Source organism: Podarcis vaucheri (genome assembly GCF_965113315.1).
Source record: "Podarcis vaucheri genome assembly, chromosome: 5".
NCBI lineage: Eukaryota > Metazoa > Chordata > Lepidosauria > Squamata > Lacertidae > Podarcis > Podarcis vaucheri.
The window spans coordinates 76,154,349-76,182,275 of NC_138763.1; the positions used below are offsets into that span (position 1 = coordinate 76,154,349).

The following is a 27,927-nucleotide window of genomic DNA, read 5'->3' on the forward strand; positions in this document are numbered from 1 at the left end:
CCACCCACCCCTGATCACTGGCAATACTGGCTGGGACTTTTGGAAACTATAGTTCACAACATCTGGATGGCACCAGGCAACACAGTGCCATTCATTGAGCCCTGGCAAGCTGTGCTCCTGAAGCGAAGTCCCAGGCAGTACTAGCCGAGCTGAAGGCAGCCCCGTATAGCTTTTTAATGTGTGATGTTTTATTATGCTTTTATACTGTATAAGCCGCCCTGAGTGGCTGGGGCAACCCAGTGAAGTATACGAGGAAAACATAATTTAAAATGATTATGATTATAGCCTAGCAGTGGCACGGCGGCTACTTCGTGGCGCTGGTTGGAGGAAGAACATTCTGCACATGCTCCGTGGCGCCCTCTCTTCATTGTTTCCCACAACCTATTTCAGTCAAGAGAGCTAAACGTGAGCGAACAGGGCTTCTATGTACGGAGGTCATATAAAGCAAAGCGGGGGCTGTTGGCTGAACAGGCGCCCGAACAACAACGCGATGCTAGGCAGCCATTCGCCTCAAGGGCCGCCAGGCGAGCGCGGCCTTCTGACGAGGAGCCGCGGCCGAGGCGGGACGAGGAGGCGGAGGAAAAGGCGGGCCCCGCGCTGCCGTTGGGCCGGAGCAGCGGCGAAGGAGGCGGAGCGGGAAGTTTGAACTGCGGCGGCTCTGAGGAGGCGGCGGCGGCGGCCATAGCCGAGGCGGGAGAGGCGATGAGGCGGTGCCGAGCAGGCCGCGCTGCCGACGAGCAGCAGGTGAAGGAGGGCCAGGTGAGCAGCAGAGGCCCTTCGCCTCCCCGCCTTTTTTTTTGGGGGGGGGGGCGGAGAGCCAACGCGCGTTGCTGTTATTTTGGAGGGAGGTTTCTCTCTCTTTCTCTCTCCTTCCCGTCCTCCTTGCATGCTGTATCAAGTACAGTGGCGCCTCGGGTTAAGGACTTAATTCGTTCCGGAGGTCCGTTCTTAACCTGAAACTGTTCGTAACCTGAAGCACCACTTTAGCTAATGGGGCCTCCCGCTGCTGCGCCGCTGCTGCACGATTTCTGTTCTCATCCTGAAGCAAAGTTCTTAACCTGAAGCCCTATTTCTGGGTTAGAGGAGTCTGTAACCTGAAGCGTATGTAACCTAAAGCATATGTAACCCGAGATACGACTGTAAATAGTAAGCAGGGGAGGAGAGAAGAAGGCGACATGGATTCCCGCCCTCTCCCCTTCTTCGTCTCCTAAAGCGCCAGGAGAAGGCAGGGACCGGGCGCCCATCGCCCTTTTAGCCCCGGGAGCTAAACATTTGGAAACGGACTAGGGATGAGGTATTAAAGTTCAACCCTCCCCGTTTTGGAGACTCTCGGATTTTGGCTCTGGGCGGGTTTTCTTCAAACCCCCCCCCACACTTTTTGTCCCCGTTTAGTGGTGTAGCGGAGCAGGGACGGGGAAGGGATGAAGGGTCCCCTCCTGCGACCCTCTTTTTTTGCCAGCCCAGTGTCCCCCAAATAAAGCCCCTCCGTTTAGACCAGTGTTTCCCAACCTTGGTTCGCCTGCTGTTTTTGGACTACAGTTCCCATCATCCCTTCCCACTGGTCTTGCTAGTTAGGGGTGATGGGAGTTGTAGTTCAAAAACAGCTGGAGGCCCAAGGTTAGGAAACACTGGTTTAGACCGACCAGGATGCCACCCAATAGTGAGCAGTCCCATCGTTTTACTCTTGAGCAGACTGCAGCTTAAGCAAAGCTGCCTTCCTTGGTGCTGAAGCTCTCATCGATGAAAAGAAAGCCACCTTTGTTTGCAGGGTACAGTCTTTGAAGGGTTGTCAGGAAGGGCACCTGCCCCTCAGAATTTACGGCACCCAAGTAGTCCTGAAAGGATCCCTTGAGCCATGGCATAGTCTCACTGTGTGATGTTGGCTCTGTAGTTTTAGGGCTCTGGTCACCCCTTGCACTCTAGCCAGGCCTTTTGGGCTGAGAGTCTTAACGCAGCCAACAGGCAGTGGGCAAATTGCCTTTTAGAGAAGTATGTCCCCTCATGGTCCTTCTTCTCCAGGATCCTTGGAATGTAGACTGAAAATGTCTTTCTCTAACCCCATTGCAGAACTGAATAGGAAATAAAAATCCACACCTCCTAGTGTAAGGATAAGTTAACTTGATACCCTACAGATGTTGATGAACTACACTAGTTCCCACCATACTTTACTGTTGGCTAAGGAGGCTGGGGGCTGATGAGGGTTGTAGTTCCTGGCATCTGTTGTTCCTGGTTTAGCCAATTTTATTCCCCTCCAATAAATCATAAATCTGTCATTTGATATTTATCTGACAACTCCATTGTGTTTTGGTGTTTAGGGTGGCAGCATTCAAGAGAAAATTGACTTTGAAACGAGAATGCGAGAAGGAATTTGTAAGCTGCTTGCTGTGAGCACACAAAAGGACCAAATATTGCATGCAGTTAAGAATCTGATGGTTTGCAATGCTCGCATCCTTGCCTACAGGACAGAATTACAGAAACAGACAGGAGACTCAACCATGAAGAGAACCACAGTGCGGTCAGTAGTAATCTCAAGAGTTTTCTTGCAAGCATTCCCCATTAATCACTCATTATTACAGTAATGGCCTGTAATTCAGCATGGGGTAACTACTCACCAACCAATGTTCTTCAAACATTGGGTTTTTAATGAAAATATTACTGACTTAATTGCTGTGATGCAACAGATGCTCACAAATGTGTCTGCCGCTGAAGTTGAAAGACAGGTGCAACTTCTGCAAGCAGCAGATGATCAGTGTGGCCTTAGTCTCATTCAGGGTCTAAGAACAGTTTCAGCTGCCGCTCTTGGTGGTAAGAAAAGTAGAGGGTTGAAAGAGCAGAGAATTCTTATGAAGGAGATCCAGGAGTCATGGAGATTTTGAGATTGGTCTAGTGACAAGAAACACCATCCTGTGTGGGAGCCACTTCGGGTTTGGAGGAGTGACTCCCACATGGCTAGGATAACCTGGTCTCCTACATCAACTTCTAATGAAGAAACACAGGAAGGAGCAGGTGATAATGTGTAAATTTTCTGTAAACAATAGGAACTAGCTCTGTGACCCTCAGAAGCAAAGTATTCTCAGGGCAGTTGTGACCTTTAAAGTGTTTTGAGCCTTACAGTTACATTTCTTATCTAAAGATGCCATATCAAAAGTTAGATGACACAGAAATGTGCCATATCAAATGTTAGATGACACAGATGAGCATATATTTACAATATCTTCCCTGTACATCCCTCCCCATAAAATAAAATAAAATGATTAATTGGTGCCATCTGCTGGTCAATGTTGATAACTACATCAACCAAGAAAGGAAATAAAATACCTGTCCTCAGGCCAACTAGAAAAAGATGGTTTAGGATTTTAAAATACTGATTTTAATTATTATTAGTATGCTTCACTGTAGCTTTGGCCACTTGCTTATTTTTGTATTACATTTTTAATATATTCATTCATTCATTGCTTTTTACACAAAATTGTCAAAGTAACTTAGAAAAACAAGAAATATGAAAACCAAATATATGAACAGAATCTAAAACGCTAATCCACAAATATATATATAAAGGACAAATTTATTCCACTAAAAGGATGAGCACAAAAGAGGAAGTAGTCTGCCAAAAGGAGGACAGGGTACCACTGAATTTCTATGCTGGGTGTAGAAAAGAGTGTTTCGCAGCTGGGGTAGGGACAGCCTAGGTTTCTGTGCTAGGCAGCATTCTCTCTGCCTAGCACAGAAACCAAAAGAGGTTGCCACTGATGGCTCAGAGCACTTCATGTCTCCTCCAGCAGCCTATTACATTTTCTTACTGGACATCCAGGAGGTGAAGCTTCCTATTTAACGTCCCGCATAGAAACGAAGGGGTTGGCAGCAGCTGCTCCTTCCTTCCACCACCATCCTGTTGTGTTTTTGTGCTAGACATGCAGCAGACCAAGCACCTGCTTGTCTAGCATACAAACACAGCAGGCTGATGGCAGAGGAATTGCACAATCTGTAACTCCAGCACTATTCTACTTTGTTTTTATGCTGGACAGGGCATTGTCTCTTGCATGTCTAGTGAAGAGACGTAGTGGGTTCATGGCAAAAGGACCGAGTGATCATGCCTCTGTAAGGACTTTTCCTGTGTGTCCAGTACAGAAGCAAAGGAGGAAGTAAATTGTTTTACTTTGTTGTTCTGTCCATCTTGCACCAGTTCCTGTTATGAGAAAAGAGGATACCTAGAGAAATTTGCCCAAGACACAATGTACTAGTTATGTTCAAATGTCATTGAAAGATGGGAAGTTGCAGAAGAGCACAAATGTGGTTTGCCAGATTTGTTGGGTTTCAACCAAACTTAGATGTTCCAGTAGATTTTATATGATAGAGCTATTTTGGAGGGAGGAGGGTGTTAATGTGCACAGTTATGAATGTGCTACAGTGTCCTAGAAAATGCAAAAAATGTGTCATTTTTGAACCCTAAGTGGCTTAATTTTAATGGGTTGGTTAGAGTTACAATACTTTGATGTGTGGCTCCCTCTTGAGCATAACTGAATACACAATAATCTGACCTCAGACAAATTTATTTTGAAAGAAAAGAAGTGGATAGAAATTAATTTCTTTATCTAATTATAATCGTTATTTTGTTTTGTCAGATGTTCAGATTTTGCAGCTAAAGACCGTGAAGCTTGTGGAGGCAGACTTGCCATATCAGGTATTATTATGTGCTGAAAGCCTTCAGTTGGTGTGCTTGAAAATTTGCTGATGCAATATAAATTGCAATGCAGTGTCTTTTCACTGAAATGCATGCTCTCTGTGTGAAATGGCTAGCCTTGGGTAACTCTGTAACTAAATCCATTTGGAAAGTAAATGCATTCATTGCATTTAAGATAATATTCAAGGCCTTATCACCCTTACTGTGTAACTGTCTTGTAGAAAGGATACATTTCCAGCTTCATCACTGGAGGATATAACTGCATAAGAACCAAGCAGGAGTAGTTTTGAAAATTACTTCTGATGTGGCATAAGCAGTGAAATTACAAGTACTGCATTCTAAATTGTACTTCTATGTCTTGGTCCTAAACTGGCATATTCCGAAAATAAGGCTCATTAATTTAAACAGAATGCAAGGTGCATTTAGCTGGCGAGTAGGATCACAGTCTTAGTTTTTCAAAAAGGTGAGTGAGGAGAGGGGGTCTGTGACGTTCTCTCTTTTAAATTGATCATCCTCACCCATCTGAAGGCCTCCTGTTTTAATGACTTGTCCCTCACTACTGCTTATGCCTTGAATTTGCTCCCCAAACAGCTTTAGTCATTGAAGCCTTTCTTAAGGCCCACTTCATACATGACCCCTTTGGCTTACCTCCTTAGTTCCAAATTGAAAGCCTAAATATATGTATTTGTATCTTCAAAGATTGTTCCAATTACGTTTGCCTCATCTTTGTTGTAGACAGCTGTCCTAGTGTCTAAATCTAGATTGTTCACTCAGTTGGACAGGGACCTTGTTGTTATTTACATAACACCACCATTGTGCATGGTATTTTACCGATTACAGAAGGATAGGTCCTTTCCTCAAGCTTAGGAGGAGCTATGAGACTGTGCCAAGGCCATGTACCTGTTCAGCACGGTGGATGGTAGCATTATTAATGGATTCAGAATAGCACATAGGGAGTTCAGACCTTGGGGGAAAGATGAGCAGTTGCATCTTGGACATACTGAGTTTGAAACAAGAGTTTGAAAAAACATAACTTGCAAGTACAAATATCAGGTGGCTGGAGATGTAGGATTGCAGGGAGAACAGCTCAGGAGGAGAGAAAGAAAGCATAGCTGTCAACTTACAGGTTTGAAAATAAGGGACCAGCAGCCAAAATAAGGGACCTGCAGCCTCACCTGTTCCAGGCACTCCAGTCTTTCTGTCCTCCTGCAGTCTGGTCAAACTCATGCTGGTAGCTTCGAGAACACTGTCCAACCAACTTTGTAACCAGAGGTTCAACTGAATAGAATCTGAATCACATGCACCACAAGGCCTATGAAGCCTCAAACTTAAGATGGCTCCCCGGCCTGGCTTTGCACTGCAAAGTTTGCAGCAGCATGTGCAACAAAATGGCGTCCAGCATTCAAAAACCCCCTCAGCTTGCATTAACTAGCCACACACAAGGCATGCAAGCTCCACCCCCCAGTCGTCGTTCTTAGACTTCTTATTGGGTGAGCAACACAGCCAAGCAACACAGTTGGAGCCTCCCTGGCCGGCAGGGAGGGAGGGAGAGGAGCTGCTCCTTTGAAATTTAAGGGACATCCATCAATAAGGGACAACAGCGGGACATGGCGCTGGAATAAGGGACTGTCCCTTCAAATAAGGGACACTTGACAGCTATGGAAAGAAAGAGCTGGGTGTTATCTCCCTGCAGGGGATACAGAAAGCCATAGTATTACAGATTTGATGTCTCCCAGGAATAATGTGCAGTGGCAGAAAAGCAGGGATCCTGGAAGAGATCCCTGAGGAACCCAAGATCCCCAACAGAGGAAAAGCAAAAGAAGAGCTTCCACCTATGGAAATATTGAAAGAACTATTAGACAGATCAGAAGAGAATCAATGAAAGGCAAAATTATGGAGACCCAGAACATAAAAGTGAATTGTGTAGGGGGGAAATAGCAGCAGCAGCACTAATTTTCCAACTTGCCAGGCTAAACTACAAAACCTTTGCCTGTGTGCCAGAATATAATTATATAAAGTGATTAGTTGGCCTGATCAGTAATTGTTTTCTGGTGAAGCTCTGAAGAAAATAACCTTCTGCCTTTATTGAAAATAAATCTATTATTGCCAGCTTTTTATCTGTTTAGTTTAAGTTCTATTTTATTCTTGCCTCAGTGTTGGATTTTGTTACATTAATGTGACCCCAAGAAACGGATAGCCAATTAAATGCTATGAAAGCTTTGAAGCAGAGTCTCATGAGAATACATTGCCAGTGGGATTTATTGCTGAAATAGCAGGCTTCGATAATGTGCACCATAGGCCAAAGAATGTCTGCTTATGAAATTGATTGAGATGTAATCTTCTTTGACATGAAGCTGTTCACTTCTGCCATTCCACATTTCCCTGCATGTTGCAAACTCTTTATTGAAGCATCATTTGAAAGCCAAGTTACTTTGATTTTTACTCATAACTGGAATGAGTGATTCTAATAAATTGCTATTCCAGTTTTAGTAAACAGTGTAAAACATGGCATCTCAACTCTTTTTCTGTGATTATTGGATGCTTCTCTTCCTTTTAAAGCCAAATTTATCCTAATTTTTTCCAAAGGTGTTGGAAAAACATGCAGCTTGTCAGTGTCTCCTAATATCTACCTCTTGTGTTCAAATCATTTTGCTTATTAGTTGGCAACACAAAGGTAAAATATTCCATACAAAATTTTCCTGTGATTTCAAAATATAGTGTGGTGCATCTTCCTCGAAGATAGCAGGAGCTGTCATATTCAAGGGTCCACATAATTTGGCCTTGGTATCCAGTCAAAATTTGTGGCTGCCGCTAACCATGTGATGATGCCGTGTTAGATTTCAGATCCACTCCTGTGCCTCTGAAGCGCACCACAACTGGGGCAGCAAACCTCTGACCAAATCCCCTACCTCTAAGCTGTAAGTGCTGAGCTGTGGAGATGTTTGCAAAGTGGCTAGGCTCTGTGACTTTGCAAGCTTCTCTGGAAGAAGAAGGAGAGTTTGGATTTGATATCCCGCTTTATCACTACCCTAAGGAGTCTCAAAGTGGCTAACAATCTCCTTTCCCTTCCTCCCCCACAACAAACACTCTGTGAGGTGAGTGAGGCTGAGAGACTTCAGAGAAGTGTGACTAGCCCAAAGTCACCCAGCAGCTGCATCTGGAGGAGCGGAGAATTGAACCTGGTTCACCAGATTACAAGTCCACCACTCTTAACCACTACACCACACTGGCTAAAGGAACCACCCCTTTTTTTGAGACTTGGGAGAAGAATGGAAGAATCTTCTTGAGCTCTATCCAAACCGAACCAAATCTAGCCAAATGATTTCACTGTTTTGCAAGCATCCTTGAGACGTGGTGGAAGGAGTGGGAGATTCTGAATAAAAGTGCTTTCTTACGTTGAGCTAGCCAAGTGCCTTTATGGACTTGTTCTTACAGAATCAGACTGCTGGTTCTTCCAGCCTAGGGCTGTTTACTCTCTGTGGCAGTAGCTCGCCAAGCTTTTGGACAAAGTTCTTCTGCATCACTGATGCCCATGGTCCTTTAGAAGAACCTGGCACACGGAAATAACAATCTGTCACCGAGATATTCCCAAGCTAAATCAGCACTATTGACTGAATAATGGACTAACTTAAATAAATAAAAGCTCCTAACTTCCAAGTAAAGTGGTACCTCCCGAACAAATCGGCTCCCAAAAGCCGCAAGTGAGTGTTCCGGTTTGCGAATGTTTTTTGGAAGTCGAGCGTCTGATGTGGCTTCCATGGCTTCCAGTTGAGTGCTGGAAGCCAATTGGAAGTCACGCCTTGGTTTTCGAATGGTTTCGGGAGTTGAGTGGACTCCCGGAACAGATTAAGTTCAAGAACCAAGGTACCACTGTATTTTTAGGTACATTTGGGTAAAATTCTAAACTTTTCTTAACTGAAAATGCCCTTTCAGTTGATGTTCTTCTGAAATTCTGCCAAAGGGAAGTCTATGATAATTGAACAGTATCATTGATGATTGATTAGGCAGGCTGCTGGATACAGTGTGCTTGACTTTTGCCGCAGATAAGGATTAAAAGAAACAATTCTGAATTTTTTGATTGTATTGGGATAGCATCATGATGTCACCACGTTTAATTTTTCCTGCTTGCTTTTAGATCTCCGAATTCCATTAATGTGGAAAGGCTCTGATCACTTCAGCAGCAGAGACAGTAAGTATGTTTGTTTTGTAAAATGGTTTTGTACAACTAAACAGGAGGGCTCAATCTCTTATTGGGCAAGAGGGCATTGTGCAGCATTTACTTCTTACTTGGCATGTAATGTGACCTCGCAATAGATCTAACATAGTTATTTGAAATAGGCTGACTTGAAATCTATAGTTCTTAAAATATGCAATGCTTGGAAGAGTGTAGAGTGACAGAAGTGTATGATGCTATCACATATTCAGTAGTAGGAGAGCTGAAATATCTGATAAAGATACAGAAAGTAATCCTGCTAGTTGAAACATTGAAATGTATCTAAATGAAACTTTGTCTCGTGTTGGATGGATTATTGACTTGGCTTCGTGCAGGCATGCAGTTTGCTGTGTCATGGAGATTAACTCCTGAGTCTTTTCAAACTGTCTCTTCCCCCACCATCCCCAAAGATTTCACTTTGAATTTCCGTAAGGTCAGAGAGGCTCAGTATGGCAAAATACTCTTATCCTTCATTGTGCATTCTTTAATGCAAGTTCTTTAATGCGAGTTTGTAAAAGAAAGAAAAAAAGAAGTAGGTTTATCAGAAAAAATAACTTCCATGAGTTTTAAAGAAACAAAGATAATGTGTTGGTCCAGGTATAAACATTTTTGTTATAGAAACTGCTATATTGTGTAAATTCTTAAAGGTTTACCTGCAAAGGTTCTGCTGAATATATAGATATGGACACTAAAGACGAGATCCAGTGACCTGCTGAATCTTCCCCTCCTTTGCATCTTTCTGCTGCATGCAAAAAAATAAATAAATCCCCCCTCATAAAATTTTCATCTTGTACTGGTCTATCTTTTTTTAATAGAAATAATTTGATATTGTGCAATATGCCTGCCAGGCATATGCAAACAACTAAGGAAAAACATTTTCTGTAATATTTAGCTGCTGAAGTGTTTTAGTTTTTGTGTGATTTTTATTGTATTATTGTTGTCGTAAACACCTTCAATTCTTTATTTAATTGCAATAAACAATTTAAATAAATAAATATAGCAAGTCTTTTAAAAGTATTTTTGGATTTTCTTTTTCCAGGAACCCAACGTTACTCAGTATTTTGCTTACTCAAAGCAGGAACTCAGGTTTTTGATACAGACTTGCTTATTGTAGATAAAGCAATCACAGATATATGTTTTGAAGGTGCAACCATATTGTAAGTATCTCTGGATCAATGTAGAGTTGCAGGGCCTCACCAAGTTGCAAGTTTAAAAAGAATGAAAGGCTCTTCTGAAGACAAAAATCCAAAAACAATCACACAACCCTTCTATTACACCGAAGGCAAAATGGGAAAAGTAGAACATTCAACTTGTCAAATCAAAGGCTTAAAGAAATTGCATTATGAATACTGCTTGGAATATTTGAAAATATTTGAAAATTTGAAATTCTGTGCATTGCTGAAAGACTTGAGGAAATAGAAGGATGGAAGATTGGCCAAAACCAGAACAGGGTCCTGGATGCTATGCCTTCAGGTGATCAAATGTGGGTAACTGACCTGATCTGAACTTGCCATTTGGTGAGGAGCTGCTGGTGCTCTCCCCTCTCCCCACTGTGCTGCTTAGTTAGAGCTTGTAGCCTGTGTATATACATATATACATGTGTTTACATGAATATGCACAGGTGTTCAGATGCATCTGTTCAGGGAGGCAAAAAGCATTGCAGATACCTATTGAAACTATCACTCTAGCTGTTAATTAATTCCATTGGTTTAAAAATCCTGATTCAATGTCCATTGTCTCAGCAAATGACCTTGTATTGAAGCCTGAAAACTTGGGTACATACAATGGGTTCAATTTTTAGACATCTATTCTTGTCCACTTTAGCTGTACAAAGTATTTTTTTTTCCATTGGAGAGCATCAGATTGCTGAATGTGTTCAAAACCACTTGATTTTGTTATTAGCTGATGCTGGTTGAAGGCTTGTCTTTTCCCCCACAAGCCTTCACAACCCTTTCCCCATTATGAAAAAGCCATCTGAGGTTAGACGCAGGGTCACCAAAGAGGGTTTCTTTTTCTTGTTGTGATTTCTTCCCCAGAGACGTTTGCTTGCCCCCAGTGCTCATGCCTTTTCAGTGCTAGGCAATTAATTTTTTTATACACCTGGGCATTTTTAACATGTTTTATAACAGTTTTTAGAATCTGGTTTTGTGACTGTACTTTGATTTATTGTTTTGTTTTAAATTTCACTCTGGCATGGGAGGCATTCACTGGAGAGTAGCTGAGACATAAAATAAATAAATAGCCATAATTTTATTTTACAGTATTCTAAATTTTTGTTTGAACATTGTACTTATCCTAAAAGCTGTGAAACAATTGTTTCTAGTGAGGAAGCTGGCCCAGCCTTCCAGCTGAAGATTGAAGTCTACAGTTGCTGCTGTACTGAAGAATCTTCAACTATAACAAACACTCCTAAGAAGCTAGTAAAGAAGTTGAAAACCTCAATTGGGAAAGCTGCTGGGAAAAAACTCAGTCCTGTGTTGGATGACAGCAACCCTGAATCCTTGTTGCTTGCTGATGCAGCTGTAGTGTGAGTGAATTGTTCTTTAATTTAAACCTAGGATTGTGGGGGGTGGGTTGGGAGCAGTTGGTCTTTATTTAAAAGTGTATGGGAATAGAGTCCATGCCTATGTACCAAGTGCTAAGAGACTGACATCTTAACAGCTCCTAAAAATCTGAATTTCCTGGGAGTTTCCTTTCCTGCTCCTGCCTGTCCCCTGAGCCACAGGATAAGGCAATTTGGCTACTCTAGTGTAGTGCAGCACATAATGCATCTGGACTGCCTATCTCTCAGCAGCAGAAGATACATCTTGGCAATTGTTCAATCAGATCTTTGCAATTGTTTGGTCTGACCTTTCTTCTAGCCTGGGGGGAGTGGTATGTGCAGCTCTGTAGCTGCAGCCACCTTCCCGAATTAGAAAAGAGGAAAGTGCCAGGGGCTGCCAGTTTGTCCACAGGATGCCTGTTTCCATTAGCCAAGACACGTTTTCCCTATATTTGTCTGGGATGTGAGTAAGGGATTGATTTGTGCCAGTTTATCAGAGCTGCTTTCTCACCTCAATCAGAATGTTGGGCTGAGAGGGGTGAATGAATAGGGACACATACAAATACCTTATGCTAGGTCAAATTATCTGACCATCTAGTCCAATCTTGTCTCTTCTTGGCTGGCAGCAGCTCTCTCGGACCTCTGGAAAGAAAGTGTTTCACATTACCTACTACAGTACCTGATCCTTTTAAGTGGGAATACCAGGGACTGAACCTAGACGCTTCTGCATTCAAAACCTGTGCTTTGCCACTAATCTATGGTTCCCTCCTCCAAAGGATGGAAGAGGAGGGACTAATGAGACCAAAAATATTGTCATGGAATAATTTTGATTATTTATACACTGCTTTTCCATCACAAGCTGTGCCCAAATCAGTTTACAATTACATGTAACATGGGGGGGGGGGAAATAGTTTGTTACCAAGCACATCATCAAGTTCAAATAAGACAAATGTCAACAAGCACAGTTACAAAGACTTTGATTTTGGTCTTTACGTATATTAAGGGGCAAAAAAGAACAGCTAATCTACACTTTAAGTGCTGGTATTGCAACACTTCAAGGTCCACAGCAGCCTGGCTTAAATATAAATCAGAACACAGGGTCTCTTCACCAGGCTAGATAGTTCACAGCTGGTTCCCCTGTATCTCCACCAGAGGAGGCTAAGAGCAGCAAAAGGGAAGTGCAGGGGAGTCTCAGACATTCCAGATAGTCATGCTAATATTACTACATCAGGAGTGGAGTGATAGTGTCTCCTTTGCATGCAGAAGGTCCCAGGTTCAATCTCTGACAGCTCCAGGTAGGGCAGGTAGCTATGAAACCCTGGAGAGCTACTGCCACTCAGTGTAGACAACACTGAATTAGAGGGACCTATTTTCTGACTTGGAATAAGGAAGCTTCTTGTGTTTCCTACACCAGGATAAACTAAAGTTATGCCTTTTAGTAGACATCTATTATCCTGATATGTTCATTGTATCATTGTGTGGTGTTTCTGTGGTACATCCTACCACTCTATTCTTATACACGTTTATATGTCTGGTATAGTTGTATAATATAATGAGTTCTCAAGCCTTCAGTGAGTTAGGGACTACCTCTGCATGGCTTTAGCAGATTGAGTGGATGAGACCAATAGGGAGTCCAACAGTCAAGAAGGTGGTTTCTGCAAATGCTGTAGAGGGAAGTGAGGGGCAGATGGGGCTCAGCAACCTGGGAAGGTAGTCCATCTAGGAGAAGGAAACCTCTGATCCTAAACCTCCACTGCTTTGAGGGATACTTTTAGAAGAAAAGGCTAAGGACTAAATCCTACACAAATCCAGAATGGAGTCTCTAAGACAGTTGGATAGCACCTTATACACCTCCTTCCAGCAACTCCTGCAGCCAAGCTGGTGCCAAATGCATTGCCCTACTTTCCTTTGGACCACATCAGCAAGACCAAGAGTAGGGGCTTGTCATCTGGGCAGCCCAGGACCCCCATACACGCTGTCCAGACATGTACTGTGGAATCTCACTTCGGTGCTGCTATTGCAGTTATTTGACTTCACCCCCAGAGGTGCACGCCATTGTCTCTCAAGACAGAGGGATGTCAATAACAATAAATAGTTGCAGTCGCAGCATCAGATAATGATATATGATTTTTTTAATGACCTAATGAATGAAAGCATTTGTATGCTGAATGAGTAGCATTAATGATATGCAAAATGCTTTCAAATTTAGGAAAAGTGGGTCAAATGAATCAGCTGATAAGGCTTGGATGTATCACATTAAAGGAATATTCTGGAACACACTTTTTTGTAGCAGGAATAACTGAGCAACTTACATATATGCTGCAGATGGTATTGTTAGTAAGTCTGGTTGAGGTTTTGTATCAAATGTGCTGATAAGAACAGGCTGCCATTCTACTGAAGACAGAGCCAGGAAAAAAATCATAAGTTTTAATGTATAGATAGCGAAACACTTTGAAAACATCTTGTAGAAAGAGCTTTGGAAGTACAAAATATTCTAATGCAAGCAAGTGTGGTTGGCTAGTTTCTGCAAAGATACTTCCATTTAAGGCAATAATCTAATTCAAACATTTAGGCAAAACATTGCTAGCAGTGCTAATTAGCCTGTTAAATTTGAAAACTGATAAAAATTTGAAAGATGAAGAAATTGGCAACTGATAACAATTTTGGAAATGAGACAATGAAGTTAGTCAAAAAAAGAGAGAATCTCATGTTTTAGATGGAAAATGTTACTATGAAACATATTTCAATAGTGAAGTAGTCTGTTTTCTTTGGCAAACCTTGTACTATATAAATAGTAAGGATCTCTAACTTGAACATTCAGCACAAAAAGATTTTCATCTGTAATAAGAAACTCAGCTATTTAAAATGGAACAAAAATGTTCAATTACAGATGGCTTTTATGTGTTTGCCTAGTGATTGAGAATCTTTTGGTTGGAATCCATTTATAACCAGCACCTTGTTTTCAGCTGTTCAAAGATTTTTCCCCTTGATGTGCTAATGGAAATTGTACTGCAATGGTATTTATCCTGTGTAATGAGTGAAACAAATGTAATCATTATCCTATGACAACAACTCTTGGGGTGGGAGGGGGAGACCTTAGAGGTGCAAAAACAGATTACTGAGCTGTTCAGAGGAAGTGGAGCTTTTTCAGCTGTTACCCAAATTATACTGTTGCTAAGACAAACCACAAAGCACTTTAAAACTTAAAGCAGCCTCTTTGTATGGATATCAAATGAGAGGAGGCAATGAAATTTAAATGTTCATTGGGTTAGCAAATATAATTATCTAAAATTAGACAATGATAGAAAGGTGATTGCCACCCTGGGCTCCTTTGGGACGAAGGGTGGTGTACACGTCAATTAACTAACTATTATTATTTAAAAATAATATTATCTGCAGCTACCTCCAAAAGCTGTACATAAGCTATGGCTGCCACCTGATATTTGTGGAGTATGTATAGGTGCCAAGGGCCAAACTATTTTATTAAATAGGTTTGTGTTGTGTAATATTTTTTTGTTTGACAAATAGTGTGTGAGAGTGTGACTGTCTCATGGGACGAGGGCTTTAACACCTGTCCTGCTGCAGTCCTGGTCAGAATTTTTTCGATGCCCAGTATTTACAATGGAAGGAAAACTCCCATACCCTTCAACATTTCTCCAATGAAAACAAGGACATCCCATTCCATAATGATAATTTTATTGTTTATACCCCACACATCTTACTGGGTTGCTCCAGCCGCTCTGGGCAGCTTCCAACATAGATAAAGCCATAATTAAACATAAAAACTTCCCTATACAGGATTGCCTTCAGACGGCTTGGGGGTTGGATAACTCCATATCCTCTAACATTTCTCCAGTGAAAATAGGGACATCCTAAGGAAAACTTGGACATTCCGGGATTAAATCAGAAACCTGGACGGCGTCTCTAAATCAGGGATGTCCCTGGAAAATAGAGATACTTGGAAGGTCTGAACTCCTTTGGGTGTAACCAGGAGCTTTTCTCTCAATGAACCAGAAGGTGTGAGGCCCCTTGATTCCCACCCTACACCACAGTTCCAGCCTTGATTGCCCCCCATCTCTGCCCCCCATCCCCGGCCAAGCCAGCTATTTATTAATCAAAAAACAGATATGCCACACAAATATATGTGCTGAAAGCCATGTCTAGTGTGTTCCTAAAAGGGGAATTCCCTTCAGAGCAAAGTAGGATGAAACCTATAACCTTGCAGCAGCATATAGGGAGAGCTGGAGTGTATAATGGGCTCAAACAGCAGCCAAAGTGAAAGGAAAAAACAGGTTTCTTGTAAGGCAATCGGTGTTTATAGCTGTAAGAAATACATTTCTAATTGAAATAGTGGTGGGCCCAGGGGCCTTCAGAAGATAAAGAAACCAAACTCCATTCCAGAAAGGGGGCACCCAGTTCACACAATGGAGCAGTGTTACTACATGTATGCACCCAAGTCTAGTGAGCACAGTTTCCAAAATGTACTTTAAATATAATATGGAGCAAAGATCAAAAATACAGCTGCTTTTGAATTAACTGAACTTCGATGTTTTGTGCACAATACTGAAATAAACTTATCTTTACCAGGGGTGCAAAATACAATTTGCTGGCACATACATCTTTGGGATTGGAGAGTGTCAACAACAATTTCAGGACCCACAACCTTACTGCCGTGGGAGATGGTAAGTTCAGAGTCAACAAGATAAATGATGTATGAGTAGAATATTCCAACTTGATTTCAAAGTACTCAAATGTAGCGATTGTTTTCCTTGCCTCATGTTCTGCCAAATCTTACAAACTGTATGAAGATAGCTTTTCTCCCTGCTATCTTAACAGCATTTGGAAGGAAAGAATTTGCACTTTTGATGGATAGTCCCTCCTGCCTCCCGAACTACCGCTTGTAATTTCCCCAAATCTCTGTCCAATGCACATTCACTCAAAACTAAGTCCCACTTTGCTAAGTAGACAGTGTTGCAGTTGGAGGCAAGTGAGTAGGAGGTCCAGAACCTGGAACGAGTTGTAAAAGCAGCATTTATATGGGGCAGACAGATGCTACTAGGAAAGGTGAGATAAATGCCCATGCCACCCCCCCTGTGTTTTTATGTATATAATTCTCCTGCAGTAGATGAAACCTGTTTACATGGTGTGTGTTTATAAATAAATAAATAAATTGGCATTTCTAGTCATGTATACTGGATGAAAGTGCCACTGAAAATATAACCCATGTGAGTTCTGGTTCACAGTCTTAGAACAATTGTGGACATGCATAACAAATTACTCCGGATTCCTGTACAGCAGAACAGTGCCCTTGCAATCTAACACACTTATTAAGCCACAAAATTCTTCCTTTTTTCCTTCTGTTTTTTATTTTGGATGCCTAAGTCAGCTTCTACATTCAGCAGCTTCTACATTCAGCAGCTGACCAGCAACTCTCTCGAGTTGACTTTTGTATGAGGAAGTGGAAGGAATGAGAATTTGTTTGGTAAATGAAATGTATGATGAGGTGATGATCACTTAAGATCATGTTGAAGAAACAAGAGTATAAACTGAGGGTGGATTCAGCTGTGCTGTTTTTGTCATGTTGTTGGATGCACTAGGCAATTGACCTTCTCTTTGCTGTTTTTGGCAAAGAAATCTTTGTTGTCCAAAGCGGTCTACTGTTCTTTGGTTCTCTCTAGTCCTGTGCGATGGAGATCTCATCCTGTAGTGTAATAAATTCAAAGACTTTGTTCCATGTCTTGTAATCAACTATTGGTAAAAAAATAATTCCTATTATGACTAATCTAACAATATGCAATGGTCATGACTTTCTTTTTAGAGGAATCTTCTTTTTGGCTTCCATTGTATGGCAGCCTGTGTTGTCGTCTAATTGCCCAACCATACTGCATGACCAAGGATATGATGACTGGATTTCTTAGTCAACAGGTAAATTGTATTTTTATTACACACACACACACACACACGGTTGATGTAAACATACACAAGGTTAAAAATTGAAATGTAATGTTCAGTTTTAGCTAGGCAAACTTGTAATGCATTGTATCAGTCTTTTAAGTTGAAGCTGCATTCCCCCCGCCATAAAATATTGGTTAGAACATGCACACATACAAAAATTGACCTCAAGAGCTAAAGGTCTCTTGCATCGCCCTAGGGAGCAGTACAACCCTGTAAAATGTTGAAGGCAGCCTTGAACACAAAATGTAAATGAATTTTAGCATGATTTAAAATAAACACCACAAGCATGGGCAATAATGATTATGCTGAAATAAAATGCAGAAGCAAAAATGGCCCCTGACTTACTGGTGTCAGTTGGCAATTGTGTCATTGTTGAGGTTGAGACTGGAAGATTGAAAGGAAAATTTGTTAGCCAGGTAATGCAGTATTATATTCATTAATGTGAAATCCTCTTTTTTTTAAAAAAATGGGGACTTCTGTGGCATGATAACTACAATGATAAACACTGGGTTGAAAAGAAACAAATCATTAGGGTGTTGCCATTGCTAAGTGTACATTACCTTGAATAATACATCTTCCCACGTGGACTTGATGCACAGGGTCTTACTTTGGAGGAATTTATGTTTGTGTGTATATCAATGAATTGTTACATGCAACGTGCTATGTTATGTGGGACACAGGTCATTTCCCTATTCTTCACAGTTTCCAATAAACATCACCATAAGTTTGACACTTGCACATAAAATGTTAGCTCTTTATGTGTATCGCTGTAGATGGAAAAATGTTTTGATACATACTTTTAAAGAAAACATTTACCCGAGTTACAGATAAATTCTTGAGGTTGCAAAACTGTTACATGTTTTGAAATGCAATAACAAAAAAGCATTTAAACATGCACCTTGATTACAGTACTTTTGTAGGGAAGATCAAGGCAGTTAACTAACAAATAGTTTAATGTTAACAAGAGTTAAATAATATTGACTAAAACGCAAAATACTATGTAAAGAAGCTTACAATCGTTACAGTGGTCGCTATGGAATTACCCTTCTTATAGGTAATGCATAAAAATATAGTTAGCCCCAGAAGCAGCTGTACTCACCCCCTGCACAGTGGAGTGTATCATCATCATCATCTTTTTATTATTTATTTATTTATTTATTTATTTTGCGAAGAATCTTGGGAGCCCATGGAGACTGGGGAAGATAGATTATTCTCTGATCTTAATAATCAGAGCTCTAGTGAATAGAGCAGAAATGTGACTGGCAAATTGAGGAAGGAATATCTGTGACTATAAAAACAGCGGCCTATTCTACCCAGAATCAATTTGCTGCCCAACATTATTGGGTAGGCAAGGGCATTTAATCATTTGGGAATCTTAAATATGTCCAATTAATGGATGTTTCATGGGCTTATTTACAGAAGTGTCTGTTCCTTTTACGACTTCTTGTTGCCACAAGTAACATTTGTGTTTACTTCCCTCTCTCATGTTTTTATACTAACTTTGTTTAGGGGGATATTACTGCTTCTCAATTCTGAAGATCTCTTAATGGAATAAAAGTTGTTGCATCTTTATTGCCATTCAGTATTGTCTGTGAAAATTCCTAGTTGCCTAGTTTTTTTAAACAAGCTATTTTACCTAAATTATTAAGACATAAGCTAATGAGTAATCTCCAGCTGTTAAAATGCCTTGTGAATGGATGTTGGAACTTAGATACACAATGCATAAGAACAGACTGGATTGATTGATAAATAACAGAAAATGGAAATGTGTATATATAATTTATTTATAGAAAGAAGCTGCATCTAGACACATCAAAGAAGTGTTTCAGTTTAAAGCGTTGTAAATTTAAACAGGGAAAACAGGTAGAGAAAAACAGGACTCCACTTCGCCATCAGGTGGCACAATGTTATATTGCATATACAATGTATATAAATCACATTTTTGTTACCACTCTAGCCGAGTCCAGAGAAAGCTAAATCATGTCATTAACAGTGGTAGATTTGCATCTAAACAGTTATTTGCATAATTGATACTGTTGAGATCATTACAAAATATCACGAGATGACCAGGTAAGTCTTTAGTGATATTTGCTTTAGCCCTTGTGTGAAATTTTCTTCTCAAATTATTATACGGACAACTCCGCAATCTGAGCAGCTGAGAGGTCTCTTCTTAATGCATATTGTGTACCATTCATTATTCCCCCAAGAAAATATAGTTCGTTGGGAAGTAAAACTTATGCTAAACGTGTTTGCTTTCTTACAGCAAAAGATAGGGAATGTGACTGGATGGAGGAAACTATACTGTGTACTGAGAGGTGGCAAACTCCTTTGTTATTGTACACCAGAAGAAATAGAAGCTAAAGTGGAGCCGACTTTGACAGTTTCTGTCAACAAGGTAAAATAATAGCATCTGCTACTCAAGCTAAGTTACAGTACTCCTTTTGTATGTTGTTAAGCTGAACTGGAAATGCTATTTGTGTCTCAGGTGATGGAGTTCCTTCCATACCAGGTGTGGGAGCTAAGGGTAGCATTGCATGAAAGCTTCAGGGGCACAGTTTCTGAGTCTCTAATTGGAACCTCAGTTACCAATAACTGCAGCTCTTTTTGACAGTTCGTTTTGTGTTTTTTCTGCTACTAATGCAAAGATGCCTTTTAGGTCGTTTGATAGTACAGCCATATACAAGTTTTGCTTTTTTGATCCATGGGGAGAGTGCCCCCTGTCATAAAGGCTCCAAATATTTTATATAATTCCATGGTTCCCAATGTAGGGAACATGCCCCACGGGGGGGGGGGGCAATTTGATTTTTAAGGGCGACAATTTGAGAATGAGTTATTAACATTAAATGGCCTTTTAGGCTTCCTCCACGTGAACAGGAGTTCACTTTTGGAATAATAAGAGTTATATATCACCGGGGTGTGTGTGTGTCAGGATTTTGGAGATGCTTAGGTGGGGCATGGCCAAAAAAAGGTTGGGAACCACTGATAAAAGTATATGCAAAAGACAAATGAGGAAGATTCTCTACTGTCTCCATGTCACATATGCTTAAGTACAGAATTTAAAACCTAGTTTTTGGCTCAGTTCTTTCTTTCTTTTTCTTTTTCTTTTTCTTTTTCTCATACACCAGTAACCAACAGGATACTGGAAGGCATCATACATATCTATTCATGTGTATCTAGGAGAGATGATTTAGATAGGAATGGGGCAGACTACATGCTTCCTTCCTTCACTAATTGTGGGAAAGAACTCTGCAGTTGGTTCACTCGTGTGGTTTCTATATTCAACCTGTCCTAAAGTGCTATAGGAAGAGGTTTCAGGGAAGCAGCACCCATACTACTGCTAGGTAAGTGTGAATGGTAGGACCTGAACACAGCAACTTTCCAGTACTGAGGTGGTATAATTGGAAACCTCTGTGCTAGAATATCCTGCCTGAGTGAACCATGTGAGGACAGATAACTAAACTATAGATTGAGCAACATCTTTCAAGATGTTTAATCCAAGGAGCTAACAAGTTATTGACTTCCATAAATTTTGCAGAGTACTGGTTGATCAAATCTATTCACGTTTCTTCAGAAGCAAGTCCACTTTGTTCAATGGGGCTTACTCCCCAGTCAGTGAGTTTAGGATTGCAACCTCAGTCTCCACTTAATTGAAAGACCTAGCATACACTGCCACACCTTAAGCTGTTTGTTTAGTCTCTGGGAGACAAGTGTATTCACTATTTCTTAGTCAAAAGTGGGGACAGTACTGTGTCAAAGGACTGACAGTACATTTAGACCTGCATGTTATGCTGGAGAGAGCTTGTGGGCACTTTAAATAGCATGCTTAATATGCAGTTCCTTGGATACATCCCATCTGTTGCATAATGTATTACCGCTTCAGAAACATACCGACCTATTACTGCTGAAGTTAGCATCTTCCATCACTTAAATAATCAAATGAAGTATAAAATGTCTCTTACTTGAGAATCACTTTTGTTTTATAAATGCATTTGCGGCATAAGATACATAGCAAACACTAAATGAACTTATGTCACTGGGTTGCTTCAAGTTCTAACCTGTCAAATGTAAATCTATTTGACTTAATTTTATACTGGTATCTATGGTTACCTGCATTAATAGGACACAGCATTTATGGATGAATTACTTAATCTCCTATTTTTAGAATGAAAAATTTAAATGAGCAAATTCATCAGATATGCTACAAACAGCTGTGTTTGTATTTCAAACAGCTCCTCTGGTATTTTTAAAAATGTACCCCATCAATAATATTTTGCAGATTTTTCAAAGACTTGTCAGCCCTGGAATTCCGCACCCCTACCCCCATGACAATATATGCGACTTACTTTTCCTAGTTACATATTTAATCTTTACTGGTGTGAACTGACAGACATTCCACAGAAAAGGGGATGTGTAGATGTGTGTTTGAAGTGAAATGGGATTAAATAAGAACAGAGAAGTCCTCCTGTCTATATAACTACAGTAGTAGGTTTCTTGGCTTTATAAAGAGATGGGTTTAACGTCTGTCTTCTTGTGAAGAAGGTTTATTTTTGTTTTGCAATGGTGAGATAGTTGGATGACTTGAATTACCAAAAAAAAAATTGTATGTGGCTGAGATAATTAGGTTGCAGTCTTGTTCAATTCAATGTGGTAAATTCGATTGCAATCAATGGGGTATTGGGCACGTGAAACCATTTGTGGAATTGCAACCTAATTTTAAATAGGTCTCAAAGCATGCACCACTTAATCAGAATAACTGTTGTTGGCATTTGTGCGTCTCAAGAGACAATGGAGTGTACCCCTGGGGGTGAAGTCCAACTGTGCATTAGCAACACTGAAATGAACTCCCTGGGGTGTAAGCCTGAGCAGTGCTTGGAGGTCCTGGCCTGCCCAGATGACAAGACCCACCCCTCACCCTTACTGATGTGGTCCAAAGGAAAGTAGAGCAATATATTTGGCACCAGCTTGGCTGCAGGACTTGTCTTTTAAAGGTGTGTTCTTATCTGAATGTGAAGGTCACACTGGCTGCATAAGAGCACTGCCTTTCTGTGAGAATCTTGGGTAATGTTTAAATGGCCCAGCTGCGTGGGCAAGGTCTGATCATGTTGGCCCAAACCACAAAATCAGTGCAGACTCCAGGGTTGGGGTCCATATTATCAGCTCTCACTTGCATGACTAGGGTGCTGGGTTGTTTTTTTAATTCAGGTAATTCTATTTTAGCCTTCATCTGTGCCACCACACAGCTATTCCCAGAGCAGCTCACAGATCAAAGATTAAAAATATTGTAACCAGAAATACACTAACTAAGGGTAAAATAGCAAAACCAGAGCCAAGTACAAGTAAAAGCTGCTAGTTCAAACAACATCTAAAAAGCCTGCATACATAAAAAGATATTTTACCTGGCGCTGAAAGAGCAATAGGAACTGCCAGGCAATATGCCAAGAGAGGCACTCTGAAGATGGAGGCGAATCACTGAAAGGCCCCACCTGCCTTGCCTCTGACAGTAGGGGAACTCACCATGGAACCCTTGGAGAACACCTGGGCAGGTCCAAGTGGCAGCAAACAGTTCTTGTAGTACATTGTAAAGAGCATTATCACAGATGGTGTTCCAGTTGTAAAGGAGCGGGTAATGGAAAATGTGTCCAGGCAAGCAGGGTAACTTCTGTGGGAAAATGTTTTATAGCTTTAAACAATCTGTGACCCTCCAAGTGTTGTCAGACTCCAGTATGGGCAATGGTTGGGGATGATAGGAGTTGTAGTTCAGCAGCATCTGGAGGGCTACAGGTTAGCCACTCCTGCTCTAAACAGTGACTGAAATCCAGAGTGCAAACGGAGCTGCCCCTGCTCCACTCACATCCTCAAGAGGGGCTTTTCAGGTGATGGAATGAGCTGCGGAAGAAATGGATAAAGCAGTAAACTTAACTGTGCAAATGGACTCCCCCCCCCCCATGCTTCTCTGGATACTACTCAGTTTATGTACCTCTTTGAATTTGGTCAGTTTCTCTTGAATAAATCTGTCATTGCAAAATGTAACTGATTGCAAAGAAGGGGGGAAGAGGAGCTCTAATTGACATCTCAAAATCTCTTGGTTGACAGACTTACTTTTGGAAATCACAGAAAATTTGCTTGCAACAATGCAGTTAGACTGTAGGTGTACTGGGCAGTTTAAAGAGCTCCAGTTTCTCCATTGTTGCTGCAATATATGTTTAAAATAGTGCTGAAGCCAGTTCAGGAGGTGAAACTGGTATTGGTGTTCTTAACAAGTACAAGACATGAAGACAGAGTAGTTCAAGGATATGCCAGTGAGTAGATGGGAACATCGTACAGGTTACTTGGGGAAAGTTTGTCCATATGATAATTCAATCAGGTCAGCAACAGATATCACTTTAATTGATACCGAATGATTTCTCTTACTCTCTTAATTTAACTGATATGAAATATGCCTTAATTTTCTGAATCTCAGCAATCTAAAAAGCAATCCCGATTAGAACCACCCAAATGATGTCTCCTCCTGCCCATTATGAAATATGTTCTAAATATGCTTACTTTAATGCATACCTTTTTAATTTGAGTTCTTCTTTAAGCAGGATTAATTTCCATATAACATCACCTTGAAAATTGCAGTCATGGAACTAAATAGTACCTAGCTGACAACTGTCAAGTAACCTATGATTTTTCTATTTGATTAAAGTTGTAGTGTGTGTGTGTGTGAGAGAGAGAGAGAGAGAGAGAGAACATTATAGTTTTACTCTGTATTTATATAACATTTAGGAAACCAGAATTCGTGCTGTGGATAAAGATACCCCGATAAACTCCAATAACTTTTCTGTTATCAACCCTGAGGCTGGTGAAACTGTGACTCAGATTTTTGCAGTTGAAAGCCGGGAAGACCTTTATAACTGGATGGAAGCTTTCTGGCAGCACTTCTATGACTTCAGTAAGTAGCGCCGTCTCCTTTTGTACAGGAGTGCCTATGTATGTTCAAAGAATGCACTGAACATTTTGAACTCACATTGCATAACAATCCTGTCATTTGCAAGTAGAATAAAATAAAAAAGCTCTCTGTTCTCCAGTACATTAGGTAGTATGTTCTTCAGAGGAAGAGCAGGAAATCTTTTAACTTTGATAATCTGATCCTTCATTGCTTTATTCCCTTGATATTCTGGAGGCTTGGAAAGAAGACGATTGGGAAACCATCTATTGGGGAAATGTTTCAGCGGGGTGGTATAAAAGTTTCCTATGTGTTCCTCCCTCCCCCAAATACATCTCATAACTGTTTATACTGCTGAGCAGAGCCTTCTACTGAGGTTTCAGTGCGCCTCTTCTTCCCCTTCCATCACAGTGATTTGCAATAAAATAAATGAATATTTATGTCAAGCTGAAATATCTGACAGTAAGAGTATTAAAATATAAATTGTAAAGATTGGGACTTGGTCATGCTGTGAGAATTGATTGTCTTGTTCCCATGTTGGAAGCCTGAGAAATCCTAGCTTACTTTGCCACTGCAAAGGTATAGTACTTGCTTGAGAGATTATGGCATTATTGGAAGCGTCCAGATCTTCGTCAGCTAGCAATCTGGAGTAATTGTGAAAGAGTTAATGCAGCATTTATGAAACAGTTCCCGATTTGGGGCATTATTAACCAGATAAAATTACAAAAAGTGGAGTATTTTGACTTCCTCTCATTGCTTTCTGATTTCCTTTTAGGCCAGTGGAAACACTGTTGTGAAGAATTCATGAAAATTGAGATTATGTCACCACGGAAACCACCATTGTTCTTGACGAAAGAGGCTACTTCAGTTTACCAAGATATGAGTAAGTGGGAGATAGCAGGGTATTTGAAGCAACACTGGACACAACCTATTGTGCCTCTGTTTTATAATCTGTGTGGAGGTTGAATCAATTTCTGTTCTTGCATAACTCTCATTCCCCACCCCCCAGTGAAGGAGGAATCCAACCTTATTCCCCCACCTGAGCCCTCTACATGTTTCCAAAATCTGTTCTCATGGGGTTCTCCAAACCTCGGGAGCAGATTTTGTGGCTGCACACAGGGCTGCCCCACTCAGTTCAACCCTGTGCACAATTAACTGACAGTAAGTCCTGTTGTTCTTAGGCTGGATAACTGTTTGGCAGTAACTGATAATTTTGCATGATATCTGCAGTTTACTATGTATAATGTTTCAACTGGTAAGATCCATCTTGACCAAGCACAGACCTGAGAAGCAGAGTGGCTAAGGTTATGTGCAATAAATTGGGGGTTCCTGGTTTGAATTCCATGTCTGCCTTCACTCATACAATCACAGAGTTGTAGAGTTGGAGGGGATCCCAAGGGCCGTCTGGTCCAAACTCCTCAATGCAGAAATCACAGGTAAAGAATCCCAGACAGATGGCCATCCAATCTCTGTTTAAAAACTTCCAGTGAAGGAGGATCCACCACCTTCTAAGGTAAACTGTTCCACTGGTGAACAGCTCTTAATGCTAGAAAGTTCTTCCTAATGTTTAGTTGGAATCTTCTTTCTTATCATTCGAATCCTCACTGGGGTGTTGTAGGCAAGGCATTCTCTCCCATTGTCTGATCCCTCATTTGGGTTGTTATATACATGTGAAGTAGTATTATTGTTTCTGGATGCTTCTATTCCAGCTATATTATAAGAACACCCCATTTGCCTCTGCTGGTAAGGGGATTGGAACCATCTTTCTGATCAGTCTAAAATTACCTGACTCTTCTAGGACATGTTATGAATAAAATTGACTTTGCAGCTGACTAGCAGTAGAAAATAATGGTTTGCTCCCAAGCCCAGCAACAGTTTGTTGACCCCCTGCCCTTGAGGCTGTGAAAATGGTTATATTGATTACTGTGCTGTGCATTGAAACAGTCTAGAAGCGGGGTAATATTTGAACAGTGTTTTAAGTGGCCACAAGTAAATCAAGAGTCAAATATGGAGGTACAGCATGAAAGTTGCATTGTAGTTTTTAAAGAAAACAAGTAATAAACCACATTTATACTCTTCAAAATGAAAGGAGGTTCTTGGTAGGCACTGGCATTCAATATAATCTCCTTGCTCCCTGGACAGTGCTAAGAATTCAGTAAAAATTAATGAAGATCCACAATAGTTTAACCTCCTGCTGCTGATGTTACAAGGTAAAGTATTCCACCTAATGAAGCCTGCTGTACAGTGGACAGTAAAGCCATAATTGGCTGCGCTCATAATATTATGGTGTGTGTTTTGTTGATGTGTAAAAGTACAGGACTTTCTGCTGCCCAGGACAATTTTAGGGTCTTGTTTTCCATAAAGGTGTGCATGTTTTTATATCGTCGTGGTAAGGTTTAAACACTGGGCTCAACAATGCAGCTAAGTATCAATGTAATAAGAATTTTATGTTGTCTTTTAAAATGTGATAGGCATTGATTCCCCAGTAAAACATGAAGCGTTCCCTGATACAGTGCAACGAAAAGTTGAGGAAGTCAATGGGGAGCTGCCGATTGGCCAACAAGAACATTTGCCACCTTCATGGGCAGCCATGTTTGACGGTTCTCACCACATGCTTGTGCAGAAAAGCCTGCTTCCAGGAGCAAAAGAAGAGGCCATAAGCCCTAGTGAAGGGAAGGGCAAGAAGAGAAGAGCACCCCTTCCACCATCTGATAAGCCGCCATATACCACAGGAGCACAGACAATGCCAGATCAATTGGGCAAGGAAAACATCTGGAATAATTCTCATAAGAACAGTTCTCCTGATTCCATCTCGTCTTCTGTTCCTCACTTCAAACAACCTATTGCAGCTCCCTGCAGACCAACTCCTTGGCAGAAAGGTACCTTCGCTGACCGTGAAAATCCTGCCAATTCAGGTACAAAGGTTGATAATAGCGACAAACCCATTCCTGCTCCTAGGCAGAAGTTGGTCAAAGAGATGCTTGAGCCTAGAATCTGCTTTCATTCGCAGGTGTAGGACTGATGCTTGGTTTTCTCCGAATTACGGGGGCAAAGGGAGTGTTGGCCATGTTCACTGTCTGTCTTTCACCAGAGTTCCTGAAGTGTTAACATACTTATGTTCAACACACAGCCAGGTGATTGAGATTATAGCAAAGGAAACACCTCTCCTTCCATCCTGTCCCCAAATTGTGCTCTGCTTGACATCGCCAGTGTGTAAAGAGATTCCTCAACAAAGATACAAATCAGCAGGGTCGTTTTTTTAATGATGGAGAACCTTCTGATAGACTTAAACTGTTCTCCCCCCCCCCCACATACATTTTCCCCAGATTGCATTTCAAATATCCTATCTCAAATTTACGACAGGTTTTTGAGCAGGCACTTAACTTGAGGAGAATAAAATTATTCCTTGTGTTGTCAGTATTAACCACAGATGCTGTTGGCCTCTGCCCATAGAAGTCTATGGGACCAGTCACTAGACCCTCACAGTAATAGGAATGTCTCTTCATGAATGGTCTTACAAAGGAGTTTAAAGAAAATAAAGTACCTGTAGGCCTGCTTGTTTACTACCCCATCCTCCTGTGAAGCTCTTTTGTTCTTGCCCCCTTCCT

At 41.0% G+C, this 27,927-nt stretch overlaps 1 protein-coding gene across 2 annotated transcripts; it reads left to right on the top strand.

The window, feature by feature from the left end:
- On the top strand, positions 1–27,630 carry RTKN2 (rhotekin 2). Of its 2 annotated transcripts, none has more exons than XM_082222415.1 (12): positions 1–759; positions 2,316–2,515; positions 4,623–4,681; positions 8,817–8,870; positions 9,934–10,051; positions 11,218–11,421; positions 16,024–16,118; positions 17,255–17,361; positions 19,655–19,786; positions 24,160–24,325; positions 25,095–25,202; positions 26,791–27,630. In XM_082222415.1, exons 1-12 carry the CDS (start codon positions 703–705, stop codon positions 27,333–27,335), a joined length of 1,845 nt encoding a protein of 614 aa, XP_082078541.1. In that variant the 5' UTR covers positions 1–702; the 3' UTR covers positions 27,336–27,630. The 2 variants fall into 2 exon arrangements, with proteins under 2 accessions (XP_082078541.1, XP_082078542.1); XM_082222416.1 differs by lacking the exon at positions 1–759 and adding an exon at positions 1,219–1,294.
- Positions 27,631–27,927: the final 297 nt, after the last annotated feature.